The sequence below is a fragment of the Astatotilapia calliptera genome, chromosome 23, assembly GCF_964374335.1.
Source record: "Astatotilapia calliptera chromosome 23, fAstCal68.1, whole genome shotgun sequence".
In the NCBI taxonomy this organism is placed as follows: domain Eukaryota; kingdom Metazoa; phylum Chordata; class Actinopteri; order Cichliformes; family Cichlidae; genus Astatotilapia; species Astatotilapia calliptera.
In genome coordinates this window covers 2,075,991-2,100,248 of record NC_137443.1, presented here as the reverse complement: position 1 = coordinate 2,100,248, position 24,258 = coordinate 2,075,991, and the positions used below count along the sequence as shown (strand labels likewise).

The window sequence follows — 24,258 nt, the reverse complement described above, 5'->3', positions numbered from 1 at the left end:
ATGGAGTGGAAGGCTAAAGTTAAGGAGCAACTGGCTCAGATAATGTCAACAGTTTGTTTTTCATTATGCAGCATAAAGTTGTGAGATGAAATTGCATATGTAGTCCCGTCATGATGCTCCAAAAACAGAAAGATGGATTAATAATAAAAAAAACTATTGACTGGGAGTTTGGCAGTGGATGCATAGGTTACGTCTACAGTGGCTATATTTTAGTATCCTTTTTCTGGATTTATGCTAGTTTAAAGACTAATACTATCGATTCTATGCTTTTCTTACTGTCAGCAATTGCCAGTATATGCAAGCATCTTGAGTAACCCCTCATTTCTTTACATGTTGCTTTGAAAATGAGAAATAGGTGCAATGATTTTTAAAACACATTTAAACACACACTGAAATACAGTCTGTGAGCTAAAAACAGAGTTTGTGCCATTGTAACAACCTTAATATCCAATGTTTGGCATGACCACCTTTATTCTTCAACACAGCCTGAACTTTCTTGGACAAGACTTCTTGTGATTTCCTTAATTGTTCTCGAGGAATAGTTCTCCAGGTTCTATGAAGGACGTTCAGAGCTCGTCTTTGGATGTTGGCTGCCTTTTTGTTCTGTTCTCTTTTTAGATGATGAATGCTTCAGGATGGCTTCTTGAATGCCACTCCTGCACTGAGACCATTTCTGCTTAAATTTCAGCAAACGGCCCATGAATTTTTTAATTTCTTAAGAACATGACTTCCAGATCCTGTTCATGTTGTTTTAGGCCTATCACTTCTTCCTTTGTCCTCCAAATGTCCAGTTTCTTAAAGGACACACCATGGCGAGATATGCCAAGTATTTGATGAAAAATGATTTTGTTGGTACAGAAAATATTTTTTACAATACAACTTTATTTGTATAGCACGTTTAAAAGACCAGCGGTACACCAAAGTGCTTTACAATAAAAACAGGAAAGTTAAGACAATAAATAAAAGACTATTAACAAAGTAGCACATATGTCATCAGGTTAAGGGCACTAATTATACAGCAATAAAAGGGAATATAAGAACAAAGTTACTAAGAACAGATATAGCTAAAAGATAAAGTACATAAATAAGAAATTGAACCAAATATAAAATAGGGACACTAACTAGATGGAAAAGCTATGTTGAATAAATGAGTTTTTAAACGGGATTTAAAAGATACAATTTTAAGATTTTTGCCCATCGACCTGTGTTACCTTTGGTATTTTTCATAGATTCAACTAAAGAAATGGGAACAAGCTGTGTTTTTGTTATAAGCTGCTATTAACAAAGTGCCTCAAGATACATTTAAAAATTGTTTCTTTGTTAAATTGTCTATTTTGTGTAAATACAACACAGATTTATCCCTTCAGTTAGGTACAGTTTTTATGCTTGAATGATTTGAAGGTCAGTTTTTCAACAAACAAAACAAAAACATTTCACTGAAAATGGTCCGGTATAAGGAATGGACTGAAAAAGTACAGATGTACAAAAAAAGTTTGGAGAACTGTTTGAACCACTTTTAAAAATTACAAGAAAGTCTTTGGAAGCAAAATATAAAGGAATGAGTGTAGCTCAAGTACAGTACTGGATACTTTCCTTTAGAATACTTGTCTATTATTAAGCTTTCTAAATGCATCACCATTACTCCACAGAAATAAAGCGTGTTGCTCTTGTGCAGTGCAGCAGCAGGTTGATGCATGTCGAGTTCTTTGGCAGGAATTTGCTGCATAAGGATCCGACTACACAGACAAGACTTTTCAGTATCAACGATTCATTGTTGGTTTTGTTCATTTCATAATATTTGCTGACAAAAATTCTTAATTATTTAAGTATTTTAATTAAGTGACACCTGAATTTCCCAGCAAACACAAATGGATGCAGTTAGGTTAATTACAGGGAATCGAACCCAACAGCAGGGTAACACGTGCTGGAAGCCCTTTAGCTTTGCTATCTGAGGTCAGCCTCAGCCGACAGGGATACACAGACATGCAGACACACAAACAAAATGCCAGAGTAGCAGAAGGCTTATCAGGTAAGACCTGGGTTGTGATCTTATAAACAGGGTCGCTCTTACTTCGAGCTTCGCTGCCTGTACTGTGAGACCTAGATTGGTTGTTGGTTCAACTCCAGCCCCTCTTTGGTTGAACTAAGCCGGCAATGTGCTTTTTATCTAAAGCTCTGCGTGGGCATTCCCCTCTATCCTAGTTATGTGCAGCAGAGGGAGGAAGAAAGGAAGGAAGGGAGCTTAAATCTGCAGAGAGGAGAGGGAGAGTTGAAGAAAGGAGGAGGCAGAGACAACAGGGAAGAATCCAACAGGAGAAAGTGACAATTTAAATGAAGGGGGCCGAGTGGTGGAGGAGAAGATGATGGTTATATAAAGAGTTAGAAGCTTCCAAAACAGGTTGACGAGGAGGAGTGAATGAGGCTAAATAAGAAACTGGACAGATCGATGTTGTGCTGGCAGCTGTAGCTAGCAGGGTTACTCTGGGACATGTGAGTGATGAGAAGTTAAATAAACAGAGCAAATGCAATCTTACTCCCACTAGCCTGCAGGGGTGCCAGCTTAAACCTAGGCTGAACCACAGATTGACCCAGAAGATTTTGGATAAACAAATCCATAAATGAGCTGGAAAACACGGCCCAAAAGAACATCTCGAGCTCTAGTCTGTATTTGTATTTTAAGTGTATCTTTTGATTCACTTCCCTGCAATAACTAGCATCACCTTAGGCTCTCTGAAAGCTCTGAGCAGCCGCCACACCCCACATTCCCTGAAACACTCGCAGCAAACTGGAGGAGGGGTGAGACAGGATGAAGAGAGAGACTGAGGGGGAGAGAGAGGGGGAGAAAATGAAGATAGAAAGAGAAAGAAGAGAGGTATCCACGGCAACAGGCTCCTCTTGCAGACAAGAGTCAATGCTATGAGACGGTTACTGGGCAGCTCAACTATCTGTGAGGCGGCATCACTGCAAACACACAAATAAATGAAAGTCTTCACAAAACTTCTTTTGTCATGATTTTACGTCAGCGTGATCTTTGTTTTCTGTCCTGTGATTTTACTAGTGTGTGATGAAACAATGTTGGCCAGTGTATGTCCTATTGTAAGTACTATAAACTTTCATTTTATTATAAATATCTAATAAAAAGGACGCCTCCTGGGACCTCCTGTTGAAGGTTTTCTGGATGTGTACAACTGGAAGGAGACCCAGCTGCAGACCTGGATGCTGCAATAGGCCTAAGCTGCTGGGGGCATGACGCGAGTTTTCTTCTTCAATCACCTTTTTTCATATTGAAATATGGAAAGCACCTCCAACGAAAAGGACAAATGGAAGAAGTGGCCTTGTTAGATATTAATAATTAGGGGTCTGGGATGCGGGGCCTCCCCGCTACTGCAGATAAGGAGGTGGTCCGCTTGCCTCCACCCCAGAGAGAAGGGTTACATGTCCTGGGTCTAGGTGCGGCTTGCCCCTCTGGGGGCGGGGGTACCTGGACCTGGGATATAGAGTATGTTTGGGGAGTGCGACTGTCTGTGCAGTGTCTATTTGTGTCTGTCTACACATTGGGTGAGTGCCGAGTATTTGGTTGTGCATATGGGGTGGGAATGCACGTCTGTGTCCGCGTGCGCCTGTTCGTCTGTGTCTATATGTCAGGTTGGGTCTTAGACTCAACCTCTCTGGGTACATCTCAGGCCCTCCTAAGTACGGAGGCCTATCTCCCCTCACCACACTCCCTGCCGGTGGTTGATGCCCTCAGACGTTGGTGTGTTGGTGGTCCTTGTCGTCTGGGGCTGGGCGCTCATGTATGTACCGGCTCACTCCTGGTGGCTGATTGGTGGGGCCGGGCGCCTGTGGCCTAGCTGGGCTCCTTCCGGGGGGTGGGATGCCCTCAGGCCTCTGGGCCTGAAGCTCGGTCCTCTCTGGCACAGCTGGCTGCCGGCAGAGCCCGCGGGCACGCCACTGCAACCCCCTCTTGCCCCTGCTCCGTAGCTGCGGGGTGACCTCTCCTTTGGGGCTCTACTCAGCTCTTCCCAGGAGGGTGGCACGGTTCCCCCCCTTTGGTGGTCCTCCTTGGGTCCTTATACTGTGGGGCCTGGATCTCCTCCATACCTGCTTCATACCCTGGAGGACGGGGCTGTGGCTCCCCACACTCCCTAGCAGATCGTTACATGGAGAAACCTTTGGAATACAAGCATGCTGATCCACACAGGTGTTCACACGGGTGTTCACAGACGCGGACTACAGCTTTCTTGGCTGCTGCCTCAAAGCACATTGTGCGCTGTCTATCTTGCGTGCTGCACAATATCGTTTATTCTTTAGTATCTACTGTTATCTACTGCTAGCTAGTTTATTGTGATGGTGCTGTTTTTTTTATTATGTTGCTCTTTTTTTTGTTTGCTTTCTCTTCTGTTTTTTTTCTCCATACAGGTGACCCAGGTGTTTTGTTTGTGTTTTTTTTTCCCTTTCTTCCCCCCCTTCTTACCGTCTCTTCTCCCCTTTGGTTTTCTTTCTCTCCCTCTCTTTCTTTCATTCTTTCTCCCTGTCCTATCCCCCAGTCATGTCTGTCCCGTTTGTAGCAACTGAAAATAAAATAAATACATAATTATAATAAAGGTCAATCAAATGGACCAATATGGCAAGGCCATGATGATCCACTTGGTAAAATAAATCTGCCTGGCATCTTTCTTGGCCTTAAGACAACAATTCTGATGGCTAAAGATCCAAACGGGACACACACACAAAAAAAAAGATATTAATAATTAGATATTATTAATCTCTGGTTCTCACAGCGTATCCTTGTCCCGATTTCCTCCCCTCACCCTCTACAGGTCATGGCAAGATGGCGCCCCTCCCTGGTTCTACCTGAGGTTTCTTCCTGTTAAAAGGGAGCTTTTCCTTCCCACTGTCGCCCAAGAACTTGGTCCTTGGGAGTCATATGATTGTTGGGGTTTTCTCTGCTTTCTCTATATTATCGTAGGGTCTTTACCTTACAATGTAAAGCGATTTGAGGCAACCGCTGTTGTGATTTGGTGCTATACAAGTAAAATATAATTGAATTAAACCTTGAACACAATGGAGAGATGATATATCTCAACTGGTCTATGAATGCTTTGGGATCCCACAGCAGGTACTCGAAAGTGTTTCTAAGGAGGACACTACTCTGCTTATCCTGCTACCACCCAACTTCAGATATGTGGACAACAGTGAATGAATTGAATATGTCAAACCAGGTAACATTTTGAACATAACATGCTCTGGGCTTGAAAACAATTTGGTATTGCATGACCATGAGTTTACATCAACAGGGTCATTGATGTGTGAGTGAAGGCTGCTCTTTGAAAATGTAAATGTTTTAGTTTTATAGGTATTTTAACATTTCATACCTATATGTGAAACATTTACTATAGAAGGTAATTTCACCAGGGAGGTAGAGGTGGGTGGGAGACGGAAGGACGGACGGATGATAGTAAACTCTTATTAGTGTTATATTGCACAGCCGTGGTTTCTCTCTCGTCTTGTTTCTACTTGTGAATAATTCTGAAAACCTTAATACTGGTTCAAATGTTGCATATATGGGGCTACATCACATCAGACTGCCCATATTGACCCCCATCCACCATGGAAACCACCTCCTATGAATGGAAGAAGGTTGCCTTGTCTGATAAATGATGCATAATTTTACCTGATGTGTGAGGAAGTGTTGGCACGAGGAAGCACTATAGGAAGAAGGCTAAGCTAGCAATGTTCTGCTTGGAAACGTTGGATCCATGTGGGATTGATTTGCATTCTCCAAGGAAGAGTGAAAAGCTGGATCTCTGGTTCACTTGTAGGGACAAATTTAACAGAAGTCCTAAACCAAACCCATTCCCCCTCCTCGGTGCTTCACTGGGTGTCAGCTGATGTGTGACGTCGATCATGATTCGTCTACCAGCTTTAGCGCAAGCTATCTTGTGAGCAATCCCAAGTCACAGTGACACTGGCACTGTGCCTCGACTCCTCAAACATGCGTGTAAAAATAGAAATGGAGACAGAGTGTGGTGCCCTGTGCAACTGAGAATACGTTCATGCCCAGATTGGATCCAAGCCGCTGTGATTATCATTACATGGAGGTGAAAATCAAAACGAATCGCAGGCATCTGAGCCGGCTTTATTAGAACTCTGTAAATTATTTGTGGCATATGTGTATAGGTCCGTGTGTTTGTGGCAGAGGCCAGTATTAAATACGTAAACACATAAGAAAGTTACTGGTGTGATCTCCATTTGGAGCTCTCTTTAAGCCTGAGAAATAATCTTTATGGAGAACTTAATTTATATTTATTAAACTTGAATTATTGTCATAAGGATGGATGTAATGGCATCATAGTCAAATCTCCGTTCAATTTCACAATGCCTCTATACTTCAGTGGCCTGCAGAGCTCGCCAGTCAATCTTGAGAATAAATGCAGACATAATTCATTCAGTTATGTTTATATGCAGTAGCTTAGCCCTCAAACTGTGAACTCGCAGCTGCAGCCCTTCCTTATATACACTATACCACTCTCTTAGGCTATAAAGACGCACATTTACTATAAATTATGATAAAGCACATTGTAGCAGGGTGAGACATATGTCATATTTGCTTTGTATACTGGTTATGTGAACAGCTAGAGACTTTCACTTTAGAAATCTTCTCTCATTCACTAAAAAAGTTTGAATATGAAAAAAATCTGACTTTTGAATTGGACAAAAAATAGACTAACCGCGCAGCATGTAAGTGTAAGTAAAGGTTATTAGGATGCAGTTAGATCAGTTCATCATAAGCTGACTCCCCCTTGGTTAAATTAGCGATTGTATTTTAAATCTTAGTTAGATTTCATAGCAAAAACTACAGAATGTCTCTGATAAGGCAGGATATATGCACCGTTTTATACTTAGAAGCTCAAAGTGTGCTAACCAGCTCTCACATGATTATTTCTGTGTGCATCACTGATGAAACAAACCATTAAAACCATCAATCAATTATTTAGAAGTGTACCTTCTCAGTGGGAAACTTCCCACTGTGGGGTATCCCAGTGGGGATCAGACAGGAGAAGCAGCTGCAAGTCCTCACCAGGCCTGCCACACTAAACTCTGGACCTGGGCAAATTCATCATAACTGCCTTATCAGACCAGGCCTCCGTCGGCTTCTATCGACTGCACATTGAACCACACCTTCCAAAGAGAGACTGTACTCCATATAAGAAATCACGGACGCAAATAACCATCAAAACACAATCTGATGTGCTCTAATAAGCCCACACACCATTCTCGCTCCATCCTTACACACCCAGCCACGGAAGCTTCTGGATAATTCCTTAATTGATCATCTGCTGTTAATTGAGCACTCAGAAGAAAAAAAAGAAGCTCTTACGGTGAGGTGACAGGAGCAAGTTTTGCTCCAACCACGAGGCTGACCTTTACCTGATGTACTGCAGAGACTGTGCATATATGTGTGTGCATTTGTTCACGTCTATCTCTGAGAGGACCAGTACAAGTTGCAAACCATTGCACCAAGTACATTTGTGAGGTGCTTTGCTTGGTCTATTTAAAGTTTGCAACTTTTGGAATAACAACAAAAATGATTTCTGGAAAAGATGCAGGTTTCCTGCCAATTGCATAGAGATGACTAACTCCCAGGAAGTCAGTGTTCTTGGCTAACAAGTAGTTAAGTACATGATAATGTAAACGCATGACTTGAGTGGATTAGAAAAGAGACATATAACACATTAATTGTTGACCTTTTGAGGTGCTGATACTTGTCCTTGTACAGGACGAGGCAGTTCTCCGACTCCTTTTCTGTCTGATAGGCTACTCCACTGGTTGACAACCATTTTCTGGCAAATGCCCAGAAACAATGTTTTCATCATTAATTATTATTATAAGTATGAAAGTATCTGATCCACATTTTAGTTTAGTCAGCAAGAAAATCTCAGCAAATTCTATTATTTGTTGCCAGGTTACCCCACAGAATCAACGGCCTATTAGGCTACTCTTTAATACAAGTGCAGTCTAATCTCAAGTCTTTGGAAGAAAGGAAATAAGCATCAGTATCTCCCAAAATGTAAAACCTTTCCTTTGAAACCACTTTGTTCATAGATTTCACTGCACTTTCTGCATTATCTGTGCTTTCTTGCTGTGCCTGAACCTTCATACTCAGAACAGTGATCATAACAGGCACATACGATGTTGACCAGAACACAGCATCAGTCAGCTCAGCATCACTCTCTTCAAAACAATATTAGTAAACAGTGTAATATAGTATGAGTCAGTGACTAATGACTGGTTGTAATGCACATGACACAACGATCAGACTTCATTACATATAATTCCTGTAAATGTCTGTTAATCAGATACAGTAGAGCTCATTATATGTAAGTAGACACTCCCTCCACCGCGACACATTAACCTGGAGGTTATTCTGGATCATTGCTTTTTTCTTTTTGGTCACTACAGCACACGCTTTATTTTTATTTAAAGACAATTCATTCCTTGCTGCAGAACACAAAATGTGTCTCATCGGTGCAGTTATAGTATCAATATTGGTAATAACCCAGCCCCTGCAGGTTCGGAAGCTGTAATATAATAAACGCACACGCTATAATGCTTTTCCTCCCCGAGCGTTGATTGAAATCTCCTTCTATATTTAATCAACTCAATAAAGAGGCAAACCCAGAGAAAACAACAATAGACACAATACTCCACAATAGAAGCGGACTCATTCTATTTGCTGGTTTTTGTAAAAATCAGCAGTAGGCCAGTTAGTCAGTCAGGAAGCTGTTGAATGGAGCAGAACAATAGTCAGTAAAGAGGCCACACCTGGCCAGGACACCTGGTGAGCTGTGCTGCAGAAGCACAAACATGTCACCAATGGACAGTTTGTGTGTGTGTGTGTGTGTGTGTGTGTGTGTGTGTGTGTGTGTGTGTGTGTGTGTGTGTGTGTGTGTGTGTGTTGTTGCCAGCAGCAACAAGCTGATAACAGTGTTTCTTTCAGAAACAGCGAGATGTAATAATTAGGTCCTGGGTAACATTTTGCTGTAAAAAGTGACCAAAAACACCAAACGAGTTACGGAAGCACCTCTGAATTGATTTTCTGTGGGTTAACTGAACAGTCAGCTTGAGTTTGAGTTGAGGCAGTGGATATGATGGAAAAAGCAGGCCGTCACGGCTTATTGTTGACAGAGAAGATTTACAGACATGAACTTTCATGTTCCTCTAATCCACTTTCCATTGACACCCACTAACACCCTCTAGAAGCTGCTTTAGCCATAATCTTTGTCAATCTGATCGAGAACTTCAGTCATTTTGTATTTTTGTTATATAGAATAGCAAAATTAAGCCTACGAGTCTGAAAAAAGTCTGATTCTAACTTGTTTTGTATCCTGCTCTTTGCCTCTTTTTTCCTTACTGCACCCTAAGAACCAGGTGAGCCTGTTTATGTGGTGAAGACTTAATTTCTTACATATTGTCCCGTGTGTGCTGTCCATGGTGCTGAAATTTACACTTGAGTCTCTGTTGCACTGAGAAACTGAGGGCAACATACTGAAGCACTTCTGCCCTCTGTGAAATTGGGCACAACTTGTGGAAATATGAGGAGAAAGTATTGAGACTGTAGAACCACAAATAAACTTAATTTGTTTTAACCAATTGGATAACAGTTTACTCACCGCTGTACTTTATTTACACGAGTCTGTGCAGATACTGGATGAGTGTGCTTTCACCGTGAAGCTGAAAAGGATATGGCCACTCAGTGATTTTCTTGGCGTACTTCCTGACCACGTTGTCCTCGCCGAAGATGAAGAGCGACCTGTTGACGGTGAAGCAGTTCTCCCTGACCGGAATAGGGTTGTACAAGGCCATGGTGCGGGCACGCTGCGCTTTGGTCTGCTTGAAAGCTGGAGATATACCACCTGTAGACACGGCAGCGCCATCGCGGTTCCGGATGCGCTCTGACCCTCCATCCCCTGAACTCAACAAGCCCGGGACGTCGTCTCCGAAACGGGCCATTCTGTTAAAAGCAAACCACACGGGAGGTGGGATGAGAAAGGGGAGAAAATGCGGTTATACTCTCCTAGAAAGCAGGGCGCGGTACCGCGCTCGGCGTGACAGCGGCGGGGTGGCGAGATCCTGATCAGTTTTAGACCATCGTCAGGGTTTTTTGTAACAACACCGCGACCGGTGCTTTTAAAGTTAGAAAAGAAAAATCACAGAATCGCTCCAGTAAGCAGCCCGGACAAAACCCCGAGTCAATTTCCCCAAATAAGTCGCTTTGCGCAAAAACACACAAGTCCCAAAAAGTAATTCAACTCGTCTTCATTTAACAATCCGCCACACCGAGAAAACTGATTCATTTTGCTCCGTTTTACATCCAAGCACTAAAATCTGAAAGAAAAGCTGCAACAGGTCACGTCTTCAGCCATCCTCAGTCCCCTGCGCGAAAAGCAGAAGAGCAGGTTGATCCATGGATTTTTAAATAAACTAGCAACAGTCCACTGACTAATTCAGAGCACATCTCCCGTCTCCTCTTCTCTGCTGACCACCTACCAGCAGAGCGACCAAGAGCGTGCGTTAAGAGCACGAAGGGAAAAGAACTTTGACATTTTCCATGCCAACAAAATAAGCTGACTGTCTCTGAGACGGGAAAGAAAAACCCGCCTCGTCTGCAGCAGGGTAGTAGGTAAAGGAAGCGTCTCCTCTTTCCCCCGCAGTGTGAGAGCAGGAGGAGTGAACTGTGTCTCCTAATGCGACAGGATCAACACTAATAACCTCTGTCCAACCTATGCAGCTCGCGAGGTGTGAATATAGTTAACAAATCGGGTGCTGACAGGAAAGAAAGACAGATAAAACACGAGTCACGGGTGGAATAAATAATGTCAGCATATAATGGAAACAGTTATTCGCCTCAATCTCCAAGAGATTATGTCTAACCACACATCAAGCATTAGGTAAACGACTTATTCCAAAGGTAAATATTTGAAATAGCCATAAGTCATAACACACACGGATTAATGGTTTCAGTAAAAATGTGCGCAACAGCCTTTTAAAAACCCCAATGTTCACCGGATCACTTATACAGGTCGGCTGGTCAGCTTCTATCTGAACAGAGGCCACGCTGTCATATTTGTTTTGACTTTTGTTGTTCACCCTGCTCGGTTCACACCTCAGGGAGAGCAACCCGGATGCTGCTCACGCATCAGATCTGACGAGGAGTAAACACCTGTTGTTAAATACACTCAGGAGGACAGCAGCGAGCTTCTTCGGCTAATTACGGGGTTCAAAACCCACTATTGCGAGTCACGTAGTGAGGGCGAGTCACGCTGCTGTGTGAGGATGATGACACGTTTTCAGAATGAAGGAATAAAATCTTTATATAGTCGCACGAAACCTTAATGTGGAACAAGCAATAATGAGAGTCAGCTTATAAAGTTAATCCTTGTTAAAAACAAACAAACAGATAAATAAATAATGAGCAACTGCACTGGATGACATTTCCATCATCATAAAAAAGCCGGACACTTCTACTTTGCAAATCCCGCATGTATCAGTCTCACACACATCAGCGGGCTTTAAATAGGCTGCTCATTATCACACTAAATGTTAATTAATTTACAGCTGAAAATAGCCCCGAACCACTTAGACTACACTATGCACTGGATTTAGGAAATTACTGAAAAATGTATATTTGTTAACTGCTTTTTACAGCTTTAAAATAGGCACAGACAGGCAAGAATGTCAAAGTACCAAGAAGAGGATTGACATATTAGTGATTTGTAACCATAGGGACAAATGTCCAAATAAACACAGCCTCGTCTTTGACGGGTTGGTAATGAGACTCTAAACAGTCCCTGCCCAAAAATATATGAACTCATATGTATAACTTCAGCCTTAAAAGGTTTTATCTAATGGCACAATTGAGGGAGTTAATGCAAAAATAAAATCCACCGGCTTTCATCAGATAATTTTTCTAACTGACAGAGAGAGAGAGAGTAAACGGATGATGATGGAAACAGAAGACAAAGAAAAGAGGAACCACAGGGGAGAGTTAACCACGACACCGGCACTGATGGGGCTTTTGTAATGGTGCTATGACGAAGGCAGTGATCAATGGTGTGTGGCTTCCAAGTCATTAGTGCTCCAACACATTATAGGCGTTAAAAATAGAACGCACAAGAGGCAAAAATATCTGACATTTAAGCTGAAGAGACGCCTCGGATTTCCCCGTAACAGTCCGTCGGAGTGATGAGCCAAAACTATTCGGGGAGGAAAAAGAAATTAAAAAACAGCTACGCTCCATTTTTTTATTTCTCTCTAACAACTAATTGTCTGATAAAAATGCTACTTCTGCCACTTCCTCTGTGCACCGCTAAGCGAGTGATACCATTACATTGTTTCTGCCGGAGTGTGCAGCAGCAGCAGTCACAGATTTCTTAGCTGAGAGGTGAGGGGTGAATTATGGTAATTAGGTGTTAGCGGCAGGGATGATTAGAGGGAAGGGTGACGGCTCCTTCCTGGAAAAGACAGCAAGCAAAAGGTTACAGTTTCTTTGTTTAACATGTTGCTTTCAGTTCAGTTTCTCTCTAATGAAAAAAACTTTTAGCTGTAAACTTACTTTGTTGACTCAAGTCAGATGAAACGGTCCCTTTAGCTCTGATGAGGCATGATGCAAAACTACAAGAACTACAGCGAGGTCTGGGTGGGGTTCATTTTCTGTTTTGTGGTCGGTGGTGCTGACCTAGGAACAGTAAATCTTCTTCTCTGGACAAAAGACGAACGAGGGTCTTGATTGATTTCATTGATTTTGAGCTGCTGGAGAGCATTCTGACTGGATTTCGAAAAATCCATCTGGCTGGTGTTTATCTTTTCTAATCAGCTATCAAGTTGGCAGTTGGGGTTGCTGTAAATCAAAAGCTACTTTTGGTGGTTCGATGCCCGGATGCTCCAGTCCCCATGCCAAAGTATCCTTAGGCAAGATACTGAACCCCAAGTAATCTCTGATGCATCCCCTGGTGTGTGAATGTTAAGTAGAAAGCACTCAGGGTATGAATGGGTGTGATGAGTGAATGTGGTACAAAGCGCTTTGAGTGCTCAAGTAAAGTAGGAAGCACTATATAAGAACCAGTCCACTTTCCATTTGCAGTCATGAATGTACATTTTATGTAATAAAGGCTGTTTTAATGGTTCTTCGAGTACACAGTTGTCAATTTACATAAATTCACTGTTGGATCATCCAAGTTTTTCCAGACTGTGGGTAAACAGTCCTAGGAGGGATTTTCTGATCATTATTATTTTGATATTGGAGAAGTTAAAAGAGAAATAAACATCATATTGGAGGACGTGGTAATTACATCTATCAGTAAAAGGTTTAGGAATAAAAAATAAAATGTTGATAATAAAATATCATCACTTCTAAATATTATTTGAAATGCAGCTTAATATAAAGTGTGTGGGCAAAGCCCTGATCAGATGCGCCAGCTCAAAACGAACCCGGTGTCCATGTGTCCAAGCGTACAAAGATTTTCAAATGTTTTCATGATTTTCATTAAATTTCTTTTGCAGCTACGAATGAGTCTCATAAAAGCTACTTTTGGCCGCTCCCTTATTCACAAGGCGTCGCCACAGCAGGCAGCGCCGCATGTTTGACTTGGCAGATTTTTTACGCCGGACGCCCTTCCTGATGCAACCCCAAAGGGATTTGTGTCTCCTCCCGGGATCAAAGCGGGGCTGTTTCACTCATTGGGCAAATGTGTAAACCACTACACAGTCTTAGGGTCGATTTTGGCTTCCCAAATAATTACATAAATCCGTTAATGATCTTTCTTACAGGGATGCCAGAGGCTCATTTAGAAGTTTATGGGAGACCTTAACTAATAATCTGTAAAAGCCAAATTTCCTGCTTCCTGTATTAACAAAAGCAGATTCAAACCTGCCCCCCTACGCTTTACCATGATAACAGTATTACTGAAAGGAAATATTCTAGACAACAGGCACCTACTTTGGCATTTTAGACGTGTTGTTAATGTTGGAAAGTCTATAGGAGTGTAGCTTGCAGAAAATCTACATCAGGAACATGGACATGGCAGCAGGTTGACAGTCTCTGCTCCCGTAATGGGACTTGGTGCCACAGAATGAGAGATTTTGGTTCAAAAATAGAAGTGTGAACGGAGATACCTGGCAGGCATCTATCTGAAACCTGAACATTATTGTTTCTCTTCTCCTATCAGTTTTGAAACTTACTCACCGAGCACACGTATGAACAAACGTGTGCATGCACGTATGTTCATTTGACACTTTTAGTCCGTCATTGCTCAGCAACGTATTCCCACAAAGCTCCCATGTGTTGAATTCAGGTTGCTTAACCCACTTTCTGTCATGAACATGAACTAATTTCATGATACTGTGCTCCAGTTAAGCCAGACAGTATCCATCTGTACAAATGCAGAAATAAACTGAATCTAAAAAAGGAAAAATTCCCCAAGGATTAACTTCCTACCTTACAACTTTTCCTCAACAAACAATGACAAAGATTGTGGTTTTGATAGACTGATTTTTTAAAAACTCAGTCCCACGGTGACTTGGAGCAGAGAAGTAAGAAGATGACACATTCATGAGGCAGTACTGTCTGTGCTCTGCAAAAATATCTGGGAAGGCTGGGACAGCTTCAGTGTCATGGTGCCACCTCAGCAAGGACATCAAGCTCACACGTGCTCTTCAAAACAGAATTATGAGACAGAAATGAGACAGAAATGAATACAGCATAACGTGTAACAAGAAAAAGGTCTCCAGTGCAGCACAAAGAAGACTTTGGGGCATAAAATGTTCCAGATTCTCAACTCAAAGTTAAAACTTTAACACTAAATAGAACATAGTAGCCACTTTATTAGATACATCTGTTCAGCTGGTCATTAACACAAATGTCCAATCAGCCAATCACATGGCAGCAACTCAGTGCATTTAGACATCTGGACACGTTTCAGAAGATCAAACTGAATGAGAAGAAGATCTCACTGAGGAAGAAAGGTGAAAAAGAAAAGTGACCTTGAATGTGGCACAGTTGTTGTTGGTTGGGCGAAATATTCAAAACCATCTCCAGGGTTTACAGATCTGAAAGTAAAGATCCAGTTCTCTGGGCGCCTTGTTGATGTTGGAGGTCAGAGGAGAATGGACAGACCGCTCTGAGGAAGGCAACAGTAACCACTCCAAGATATGCAGAAGAGCATCTCTGCACGCACATCAAGCCTTAAAGCAGAAGGGCTACAGCAGCAGAAGGACACACCCAGTCAGACTCTGATGAGTCTCGATTTCTGCTGCAACATCCAGATGGTAGGGTCAGAATTTATCGCAGACAACATGACAGCATGGCTGGACCACCAACAGTCAGCTACGTTCACTCGAGCACGTCTACAGAACATCATCGAGGACTCTTCTCATGCTGGCCACCATCTTTTCAATCTGCTGCCGTCTGGAAGGTGCTACAGATCAATAAGGGCTCATCCCTGCACACTACAGAAAGCTTCCATCCAAACGCCATTAAAACAATTAACTATATCTCATAATTGTATCTCTATTCTACTCCAATGCTGTGAGCAATGCTTTCTTAGCATACTTTGAGCCTCTTAGTACCAACCGAGCGTAATTAAAAAGGCACGGCCTATCTGTGTGTTGACGCTGAGCATTTATGACCGCAGCATATCGATCTTTGATGACACACCACATCACAAAGCTCAGATCATCTAAAACTGGTTTCTTGAATAGTTACCAGATTTCAATCCATTAGAACACCCCCGTGGGATGTTGTGGAACAAGAGATTTGCATCACGGACGTGCAGCTCACAAATCTGAATCGTCAATATGGACCAAAATCCCCGAGGAATGTCTCCAGCACCTTGTTGAAGAATTAAAACTCTGCACCAACACGGTGTAAATAAAAAGTTGCTGCTGAATGCAGGATAGTAGAGTACAATCATAGAGAAAACATGTTTAAATAGAGGTTTACTTAACAAAGCTTTGAGATGCTCCATAGAATAAAAAAATCCATAAAGACATTTTAAAACAAAAAAACAAACAAACATATAAACAACAACAGATCAGAAAAGAAATAAACAGGCTAAGGTGGGCTAATCGATTCATAAAAGCCTTGCAACAGAAGAATGTTTTAAAATACATTTAATAGAAAGTCAATAAGAGTCTAATGTGAAAGGCCTGGTCCCATTTGTTTACTAGGAGTCAGCAGAGGTGCATCATTTGTAAATTAGACTCCTATAAATGAGTTGTATGATCTAGGTTATTATTTAGGTGTCTATTTTTTCATCTTTAGTTACACTTTATTGCAAAACACAGCGGAGTATGTGAACTCTACTGAGGAAAAAAGAAACGAAGAATTAATCACTGCTTAAATGAGAAGTATTTTAATTGGAGCGGTGTAAGTGCTGGAAGCTAATGCAGTAGATAACACACATTATTTACTGTGTGTGTGTGTGTGTGTGTGTGTGTGTGTGTGTGTGTGTGTGTGTGTGTGTGTGTGTGTGTGTGTGACAGAGAGAGACAGAAACGTAATATAAGGAATCTGAGTGTGAGTCAGAGTTGTCAACACAGTTTCATCAGTGTGGAGAGCGCAGCTGATGACAGCCAGGGGAGGAGCTTTAATTGTGCAGGTATTACAGAGCAGACCAAAACACACCCAGGCAATCCCATCATAACACGTCACCAGAGTTTCATAATTGTTTTTCTTGTCTCCTCCATTACGCCACTCCATTATCACACTGCTGGAAGTAGACACTTCCCTTTATAAACCTCAGAACCTTCAGTCCACAGCATACAGCCAAGTATTTTCAACGGCTATGATTGAACATAACAGCCTTGGGTCTTTGAAGAGATAAAGTTTGCTCGGGAGGTTTCGCCGCTCTAGGCGAACCCCTGCATGATGATGTCACATGCAGCATCATACATCCTGGGATGCAAACAAAAGTGGCCTTATTCATATCGGCTGGGCCAAATTTGAGAAACGTTTAGATACCACAATAGCACAGCTGTTCTTCCTGCAGTCACACATTAAGGCATCAGCGCCATGACACCTCACACGTCATCAGCTCGTTTCAGTGCTTTAAATCTTTATAGTAGTCCTGCTGTTTGTTACAGAGCATGAAAATGTCACGGGGGCATGCCAGCAACACACACACACACACACACACACACACACACACACACACACACACACACACACACACACACACACACACACACACACACACACACACACTACAAAAGATGTATCGCTGTAGCTGCTTGCAATTTGCTTGAAAATGAAATTTGCAAACTGCCTAACATTATGTGAACTTTTAAATGGATCTGTTCCAGCTTTTGCTGTAATTAATAATTCAAACTATACACAGAAATACCTTCTGCTGAGCCTTTTTGGGCTATGCAAGCCTGCAGTCATGTCACTGGGCTTAAGGTAGTCCTGCAAAAACTAAGCACACCCTATGATTCTTGTAGAATGACTTTTGAAGGATCAACGAAGTAATTATTTACGATACGACTTTATCGCTTAGATTGTTGTGGAGGAATTTTAGCTATTAGTTTATATATTTAACGTCCTGCCACCGGCTTAGAGGGAGTGTAGATCTAGACTTATGACCGTTCACCTGTTCCCCAACTTTGCCCAAGCGTTATCTGTTGCACAAATGTCTGCAGATTCTAAAATACGTTTGTATTCAGAGGAGTTTATGGTCAACTCAGTGCATTTAAGTGTCCCAGTCCTGTGAGTCCTGTCATCACCCCTCCACCACGTGCTTGACAGGTGGTATGAAGTGTTTGGTTGCTGCACATTATGGCCAAACCTCTTTTGTGGTGTTTTTCAAGAACAAATTTGCAAAGCTAAGCCATGCTGTCATGTTCTTTATAGAGAGAAGACGTTTTCAACTTCTTAAGTCTTTTTCTAATCGTACTGTCGTGAATTTTAACATTTATCATGTTCATTGAGGGCTGAGTCTGACATGGAGCTCTTTTTTATTTCGTTGAGTATTGAACAGTCTGACCTTGGGGAGAGATGCTGGGACCTGAATGCTCCAGACCAGCAAACTGCAAAATCCTCAGCTTTTATAGAGGTGCTCACACCTGAAGGTGCTGCAGGAACTCAAACTTATTTTAACAGTTGGGTGCACAGAACATGGAGAAGGAGCTGCGCCAAAAAAAAAGCAAACAATCTGTTGCTGTTTGATCAAACAACGGTCGTTTTCTGCATTGTGGTCACAGAATAATGGATTGCATTTATATAGCGCTTTTCTAGGCCACTATTCATTCACTCTCACATTCACACACTGGTGCAGGCACAGCTGCCCTGGGACAGAAGCGAGGCTGCCATATCGCGCCATCGGCCCCTCTGGCCAACACCAGTAGGCGGTAGGGTAAAGTGCCTTGCCCAAGGACACGACGACCAGGTCAGAGAGAGCTGGGGGGATTGAACCGGCAACCTTCCAGTTACAGATGAGCTTCCCAACTCTCTGAACCACGGTCGCCCAAGTAAAACTTGGGCGCCTGAAGTAAAACTTGGACGCCTCCACACAGTGGACAGCAGCCTCCTTGTAAAAATACCATATATATTCAACATTAGCTGAGTGAGGCAGCACAACATCACATTTAATTTCAAATTAATGACCACAGAGCCATGAATCCCTCTTTACTCTTTGTTTGGCGCTCTAACACGGTCAGATATTGTCTTCATTTATTTGGAGCTACTGCTCTCTCCCTCTCAGCGTATGTCTCCAAAGAATACCGGCTGATTAAAATTTTCCCCTTTTCCCCACCACAGCCTCCTCTTGTACTGGTGTAAACTTGTTTCTGCACTTTAGAGTAAGAAAACAAACAGAACCAATAATTATAAACCTTTCCCTTCTTCTAATCACACGAGCCCAAGTAAAACTCGAACAAACTGGGGGTGCACGCAAGATTTAAGTCAATTAGATGCAACATATTCTGATTAAACTAACGCAAAAAATAGTGAAGTGAGGGCGTCTGCAGCATCAGCAATGCAAGCAGCGAGTGGATGCGTTTCATCTGTGCTGTGGAAGAGACAAGCATGGACCAGCTTTTAGTCTCAGGTGAGCCGAGTTACACGATGAATCTCCCCTCCAAGAGGATCAACGTTGATACAGTAGAAAACCTACAAAGTACTTTACATTATGTACACAGCAGTGTGTTTGCCTGTGGCAATAAATGATATTAAATATGCGAAAACATTGAGAAAGCTGAGGTTTATTGTGTTATCACCAGCTGATTAAACTGTTTCTCTGTGTCATCGTTGCAACATGCAGTCCCGGACACGATGGACCATCACGTATACGAGACCATAACAAAATGATAACACACAGTTTTGGAATTAACTGCAGAAAACACAAAACAAGCTAATTGATATAAATATGACTGTACTGCCAAGTATGATTTCTGAGAGTTTTCAGTTTCACATGCAGCACAGCAGCTGTGTGGGGTTAATGATATTATATTTCTGAGTACAAGACTTTAATGCTAAAAGTGTCAAAAGTGTTCTCGTTCAGCAGCTTCAATATCAAACACTCAAATCTCCAAAAACCACACGTGAAGTTTCCCAAGAATAACAGCTGTGCTGGGTCAGCGTGTTATCGCCCAGAGCCCAAAAGCTCGGGTCAAACACAGACGGACCAACAGGCGACAAAGCCCAACCTATTGATGTGTTGAGATGAAGGGACCAGGGGACTGGACTATATTTAGCTTCATTGAGATGGTAATGGCTGAAACATGAGAGGACCTGTGTGTGTAGCTGGCTGTGTGTTAAGCATGAGCAGTAGAGGAACCATCATTTGAACGTCTGGGCTTCACATTGGGAAGAGTTTGTTTTTAATGATGGAAACAGGAATAATTAAAAGTGGGTTCGGAAGATCAGTAGTCATCCATCTGTAACAACACACAATGGAAACAGCAGCACTGCTGCTTTCTTTCCGGGCCTCGTTCAGCGCCCAGAGGAAAGATGATGAAACACATTTACCCCGTGGCACATTCTTCTTTCTTTCTCTCTTACCCACCTCTATCTCTGCAGCTGTCTTAACCTCTCTCCCCCTCTTTCTCCAGCCAAGATTTCTGCCTTCCACTGTTGTATTCCTCCACTTGTTTCCTAGCAACTGAACTGACATGCCCCCTATTCTCAGCCCAGCAAATCTGTTGTTGCAACCCTAGATTTTATGGAACAGCCCACATAAATCATCATTCCCCACAGGGAGCAGAGTTATGTTCGATGCGTCGACTGCCTAGGCGTGCTGTTAACCTGGTTTCCACATGTACTGCGAGTTTCGAGTGGTAGAAGCAACAGTTGGGAAGCATGTTTTAGGTGTTTTTAGACACTAGTTGAAAGCTGCTGTTTCCAGTAGATGTCAGCTGTCACATGCACTGAATCTCTTATGGTGATTGATTCATTCAGAAAAGCTTTATGCACATTTTAAAAACCAAAGAAAGTTCAAATAAAAGCCCCGCAATGCAGTGTTTGACACCAGCGCTGCCTGAATCATAAATGTAACATTCACATCATACAATATACATTTTTGAAGCCCGTGTGGGATTAATCCTTACACATGTCAACACATTTTATAGCAAATTTGAATACAACTATGAGTAGTCTTTAGCATTTCCACTAATATGAAGCAATGTCGTACAATGTTTGCTGTGATGACAAGGAAAAGGTGTAAAACTGTACAATCTACACGAATAATGTATTTTTGGAGGGCATCATTATGCTGCAAACTGGAGAACAAATTGTCCAAGGAAAACTCAAAGTCACTGTAGGTTCATCAAACTGTTTCCATCCATAAGTGAAGCCCTCAAATGAAATGCAGGTGACATTTTAGGCTCATGTCTAACATATCTAATAAAAGACAATGTTAAAATCCCCATGCATATGTGTCCTAATATTACCAAGCTGCTCCATGAATACTAAAAGCTGTTGCATGTTGCGTAACTTTTCCTTTGGATAAAGTCAAAAGCTCTGCTGGAAAACAAGATAGCTGGGCAGCAACCGCCATCTAGTGGCAAACACGGGAACTACATTATTTAATAGAACGTAATGTTTTAAGACTCAACCTTTAAAAGAAACAGCTAGAAAATTCAGATTTTTTGGAACTGAGATGTTCATTAACTCTTGTAACAAACTCCACAATTTTTTTCTATATCATGTTGTGAATGATATATTTTTATTATACATTAATTATGGCAAGTATTGATTATGTTGATGAGATAGAGGTTTCAGAAACTCATGTATCAAATATGATACAATATGACATAAAGGGCATTATAGGGTTAAACTGAATTTCAGTCTGTTTGGATCATTTTAAAAAAGGGATGGGGGGAGGGGGGGTTTGCACCACAGTAAAAATGGACAGAAAGTCAGCAGGACAGGGTGACATTTAGGAATAAATGTGCTGCACGGCTGTGTGGATAATCTGGTCATTATCTTTAACCAAATTTAAGGAGGTTTACTTTGCTGACGAGGCTTTTAGAGTTTAAGATTTCTATTTAAATCATCCCCGGTGCCTTGTCCAATATCCAATAAACCAAAAAATGACCTTATATAATTCCTTGTGAAAGCAGAACTTTCCCCCACATCCCCATTTTTCTGTTATTTGAATGGAGTTGCAGCCAATAGTTGGCAAGAGGGCTTTTTTAATCCAATAATATGCAATGAAAATTGGACAAAGTCTTGTCCTACCCTCCCAAGGGACATTAAAGAAAGAAATAAAGAAAACACGTTATGATCGGCAATGTCTAAAGAGTTTATGTAATCTAAAATAAACTGATCGATTTAATTAATATTTTATTGTATTTAGTCATTATTAATTTACATGTAATTAACTAAACTATCTAAACCTGCTGTTGGTTATAGAAATGTAAATGCGATTTACTTTAATCATGTACCGTTAGCAATATGAGCCTTTTCTCTGAAAGACAAATTAACCAAATGGATACAGAAGCCATGTTTCTTTAGAGGAATCGCAGAACAAGAACTATAAAATGTCATTTATTCAGAACACATTAGTCTGTTTGTTTTACACAACAAGGCTTTAGAGATATTTGTTGGTGTAAATAAATAAAAACCCTAAATAAAAAAAAAATCCTGCTGGAATTTAGTGAAAAAGAAGCAGGTGCTGAACAAATAAAGAAAATCTATAAATAAAAAAATTTGCAGTGACTGTTCAGCGCTGCGACCATTTACCTTTTAAATTAAACCGTGTGCTTATCCATATATCCACCAAACATAAAATTACAGTGAATGAAAAGAGTGTTTATTATCAAAGCGGCAGCTCCACAGATCAATACTGTCAACAGGCAGCTGTAAATTTACCACAGAGGTGCGCAAGAGCAGGCTGGTTATCAGCAGATGGCCTGTAGGCTGGTGGAAGGTGGTGCACCACTGAGGCCTAAGTATAGGTTTTTATGCAATGTGCATGAGTGATGGAGGGAAAGGAAAGGAAAAGCTGCAGTGAAAATTAGGCCATGTGATAACTGTGTTTGAATCACTCTGATTAGACAAACTGGGGGGAGCAGCTGCAGATCTCGTAGTCTTGATTTTTTACTCCACATGAAAGTACATCCCCACATCATTACCTAATCCCTTCTTAAGTGGCAGCTGCTCTGGTCTGGAAAACATACTGTGCAGACAAGCTTGACTGAGGCTGCAGTGAATCACAAAGACCGTGGATCATGAAGGCTCTCTGGTGGGATGCACGACGCTAATTTAACACACAGGATAAATTGAAACTTTGGCTTGAGATGAAAAATACGGAACGATGATTCATCAGTTCTGTGTGTTTGTAGACTCCATCACTGCTCGTCTTCATCAGTGGTTAACTATGCGGAGGGGTTTCAAGGTGTCATATTAAACCTGACAAGAGCTCCAAATGTGTGATCTCTCAGCTTCTTGTTTGCATTTTATCTACATGTGAAAAATCTATTTTAATTATCGCTCCTCTCTTGTGAATGCCTTCAGAATGATTCAGAAACCCCTTTAATGACAAATGTTCACTTCACAGGCAGCACACGATCCATTTGTCTCATGAATGCATGCATGAGTCTGACTGTACAGTCTCCAGTTCTCTAGAGCTCCAGTAGGGGTCACAGTCATGACGCTGAAATCACAGTTTGCACCTCAGGTGGATATTGATGATGATTCAGTTTGCTTACCCAGCATCCTTCACCCCATTTGTTAGAACTAGTCCCTCCTGGAGCAACATAAGTCATGCTGCTGCAACAACTGAGCACTCTCTAGTTTTGTGAGGAACTGGATGTGATAAATATCTCTCATATACACACACACAGGTTTGGCCTGATTCTGCTGTATACTTGCCTCAAACAAAAGCTAATGCGTGAATATTGATGCTGACCACATACTAGCCAGCCCGACACTGAATTGTAATCTCAAAACATGGGCCGAAAAAGCCATTTACAGCCAAGGCTCCTACTAAGTCTATTTGGTTTGAAAGCACCAGCGGCTGAAAGAAATCCCACAGCACTACAAAGGCGTTATTTGCTCCAATAAGCTAACAGCACTGAACTCAGAGCACATCACAATCATCTTTGATATTTAAATCTAAAGCGTTGAATGAATAGCAGGGAGTGAATTCGAGGTCTGTGACAGGGCTCACATTCATCCCCCCTCAGGGTCACTTTAATGTTCAAAGACACGTGTGACAGCTGCAGTGTCAAACACACTGGCGTTCCAATGGCGACGACACATTTTTAGTCCTCCATTTGCAAAGACTCAGAAGTAATTGGACAATTGACTGACAAGCAATTTAATAGCCGGACGAGGCTCCCTTGTTACTTCATGACAAATGACAAAAAGAGCTGGAGCTGATTCCAGGCATCTCAGTGCAAGTGAGGAAGACCAACACTAGGCTGAAAAATAAATCCATCAGAGGCACAGCAAAAAGTTTACAAGGGTTAATGCAGCGGTCAAAAGGTCTGAAAGAGCACATAAGACAACTAAAGTGGATGATCACAGAATTCTTTCCTTAACCTTTTAAAACCTGGACCATAAAATAACTGCAAGAAATCTTAAATTTTGTGATACTGGAGTGTTTGTTGAACCTTTAGACAATATATATCAAATTTTAATCTGCATAGGATTTTAATTTGCATCACATTTGTTACATAAGCAATATTTTTGCATTTTAGTCATTAAAAACGTGTCATGCAATTTATATCATTGAGGGTAAAGCAAAGTCACAAAAACAC

At 41.6% G+C, this 24,258-nt stretch overlaps 1 protein-coding gene across 2 annotated transcripts in view; it reads right to left on the bottom strand.

Annotated features, from left to right (window-relative positions):
* Nucleotides 1-9,678: 9,678 nt before the first annotated feature.
* Nucleotides 9,679-24,258, bottom strand: part of LOC145424181 (uncharacterized) — a 43,977-nt gene continuing 29,397 nt past the window's right edge. For both annotated transcript variants that reach the window (XM_080297216.1, XM_080297217.1), the window contains exon 4: nt 9,679-10,015. In XM_080297216.1, coding sequence (XP_080153342.1) covers nt 9,688-10,015 — 328 coding nt within the window. In that variant the 3' untranslated portion in view covers nt 9,679-9,687. The remainder of the gene's footprint in view (nt 10,016-24,258) is intronic.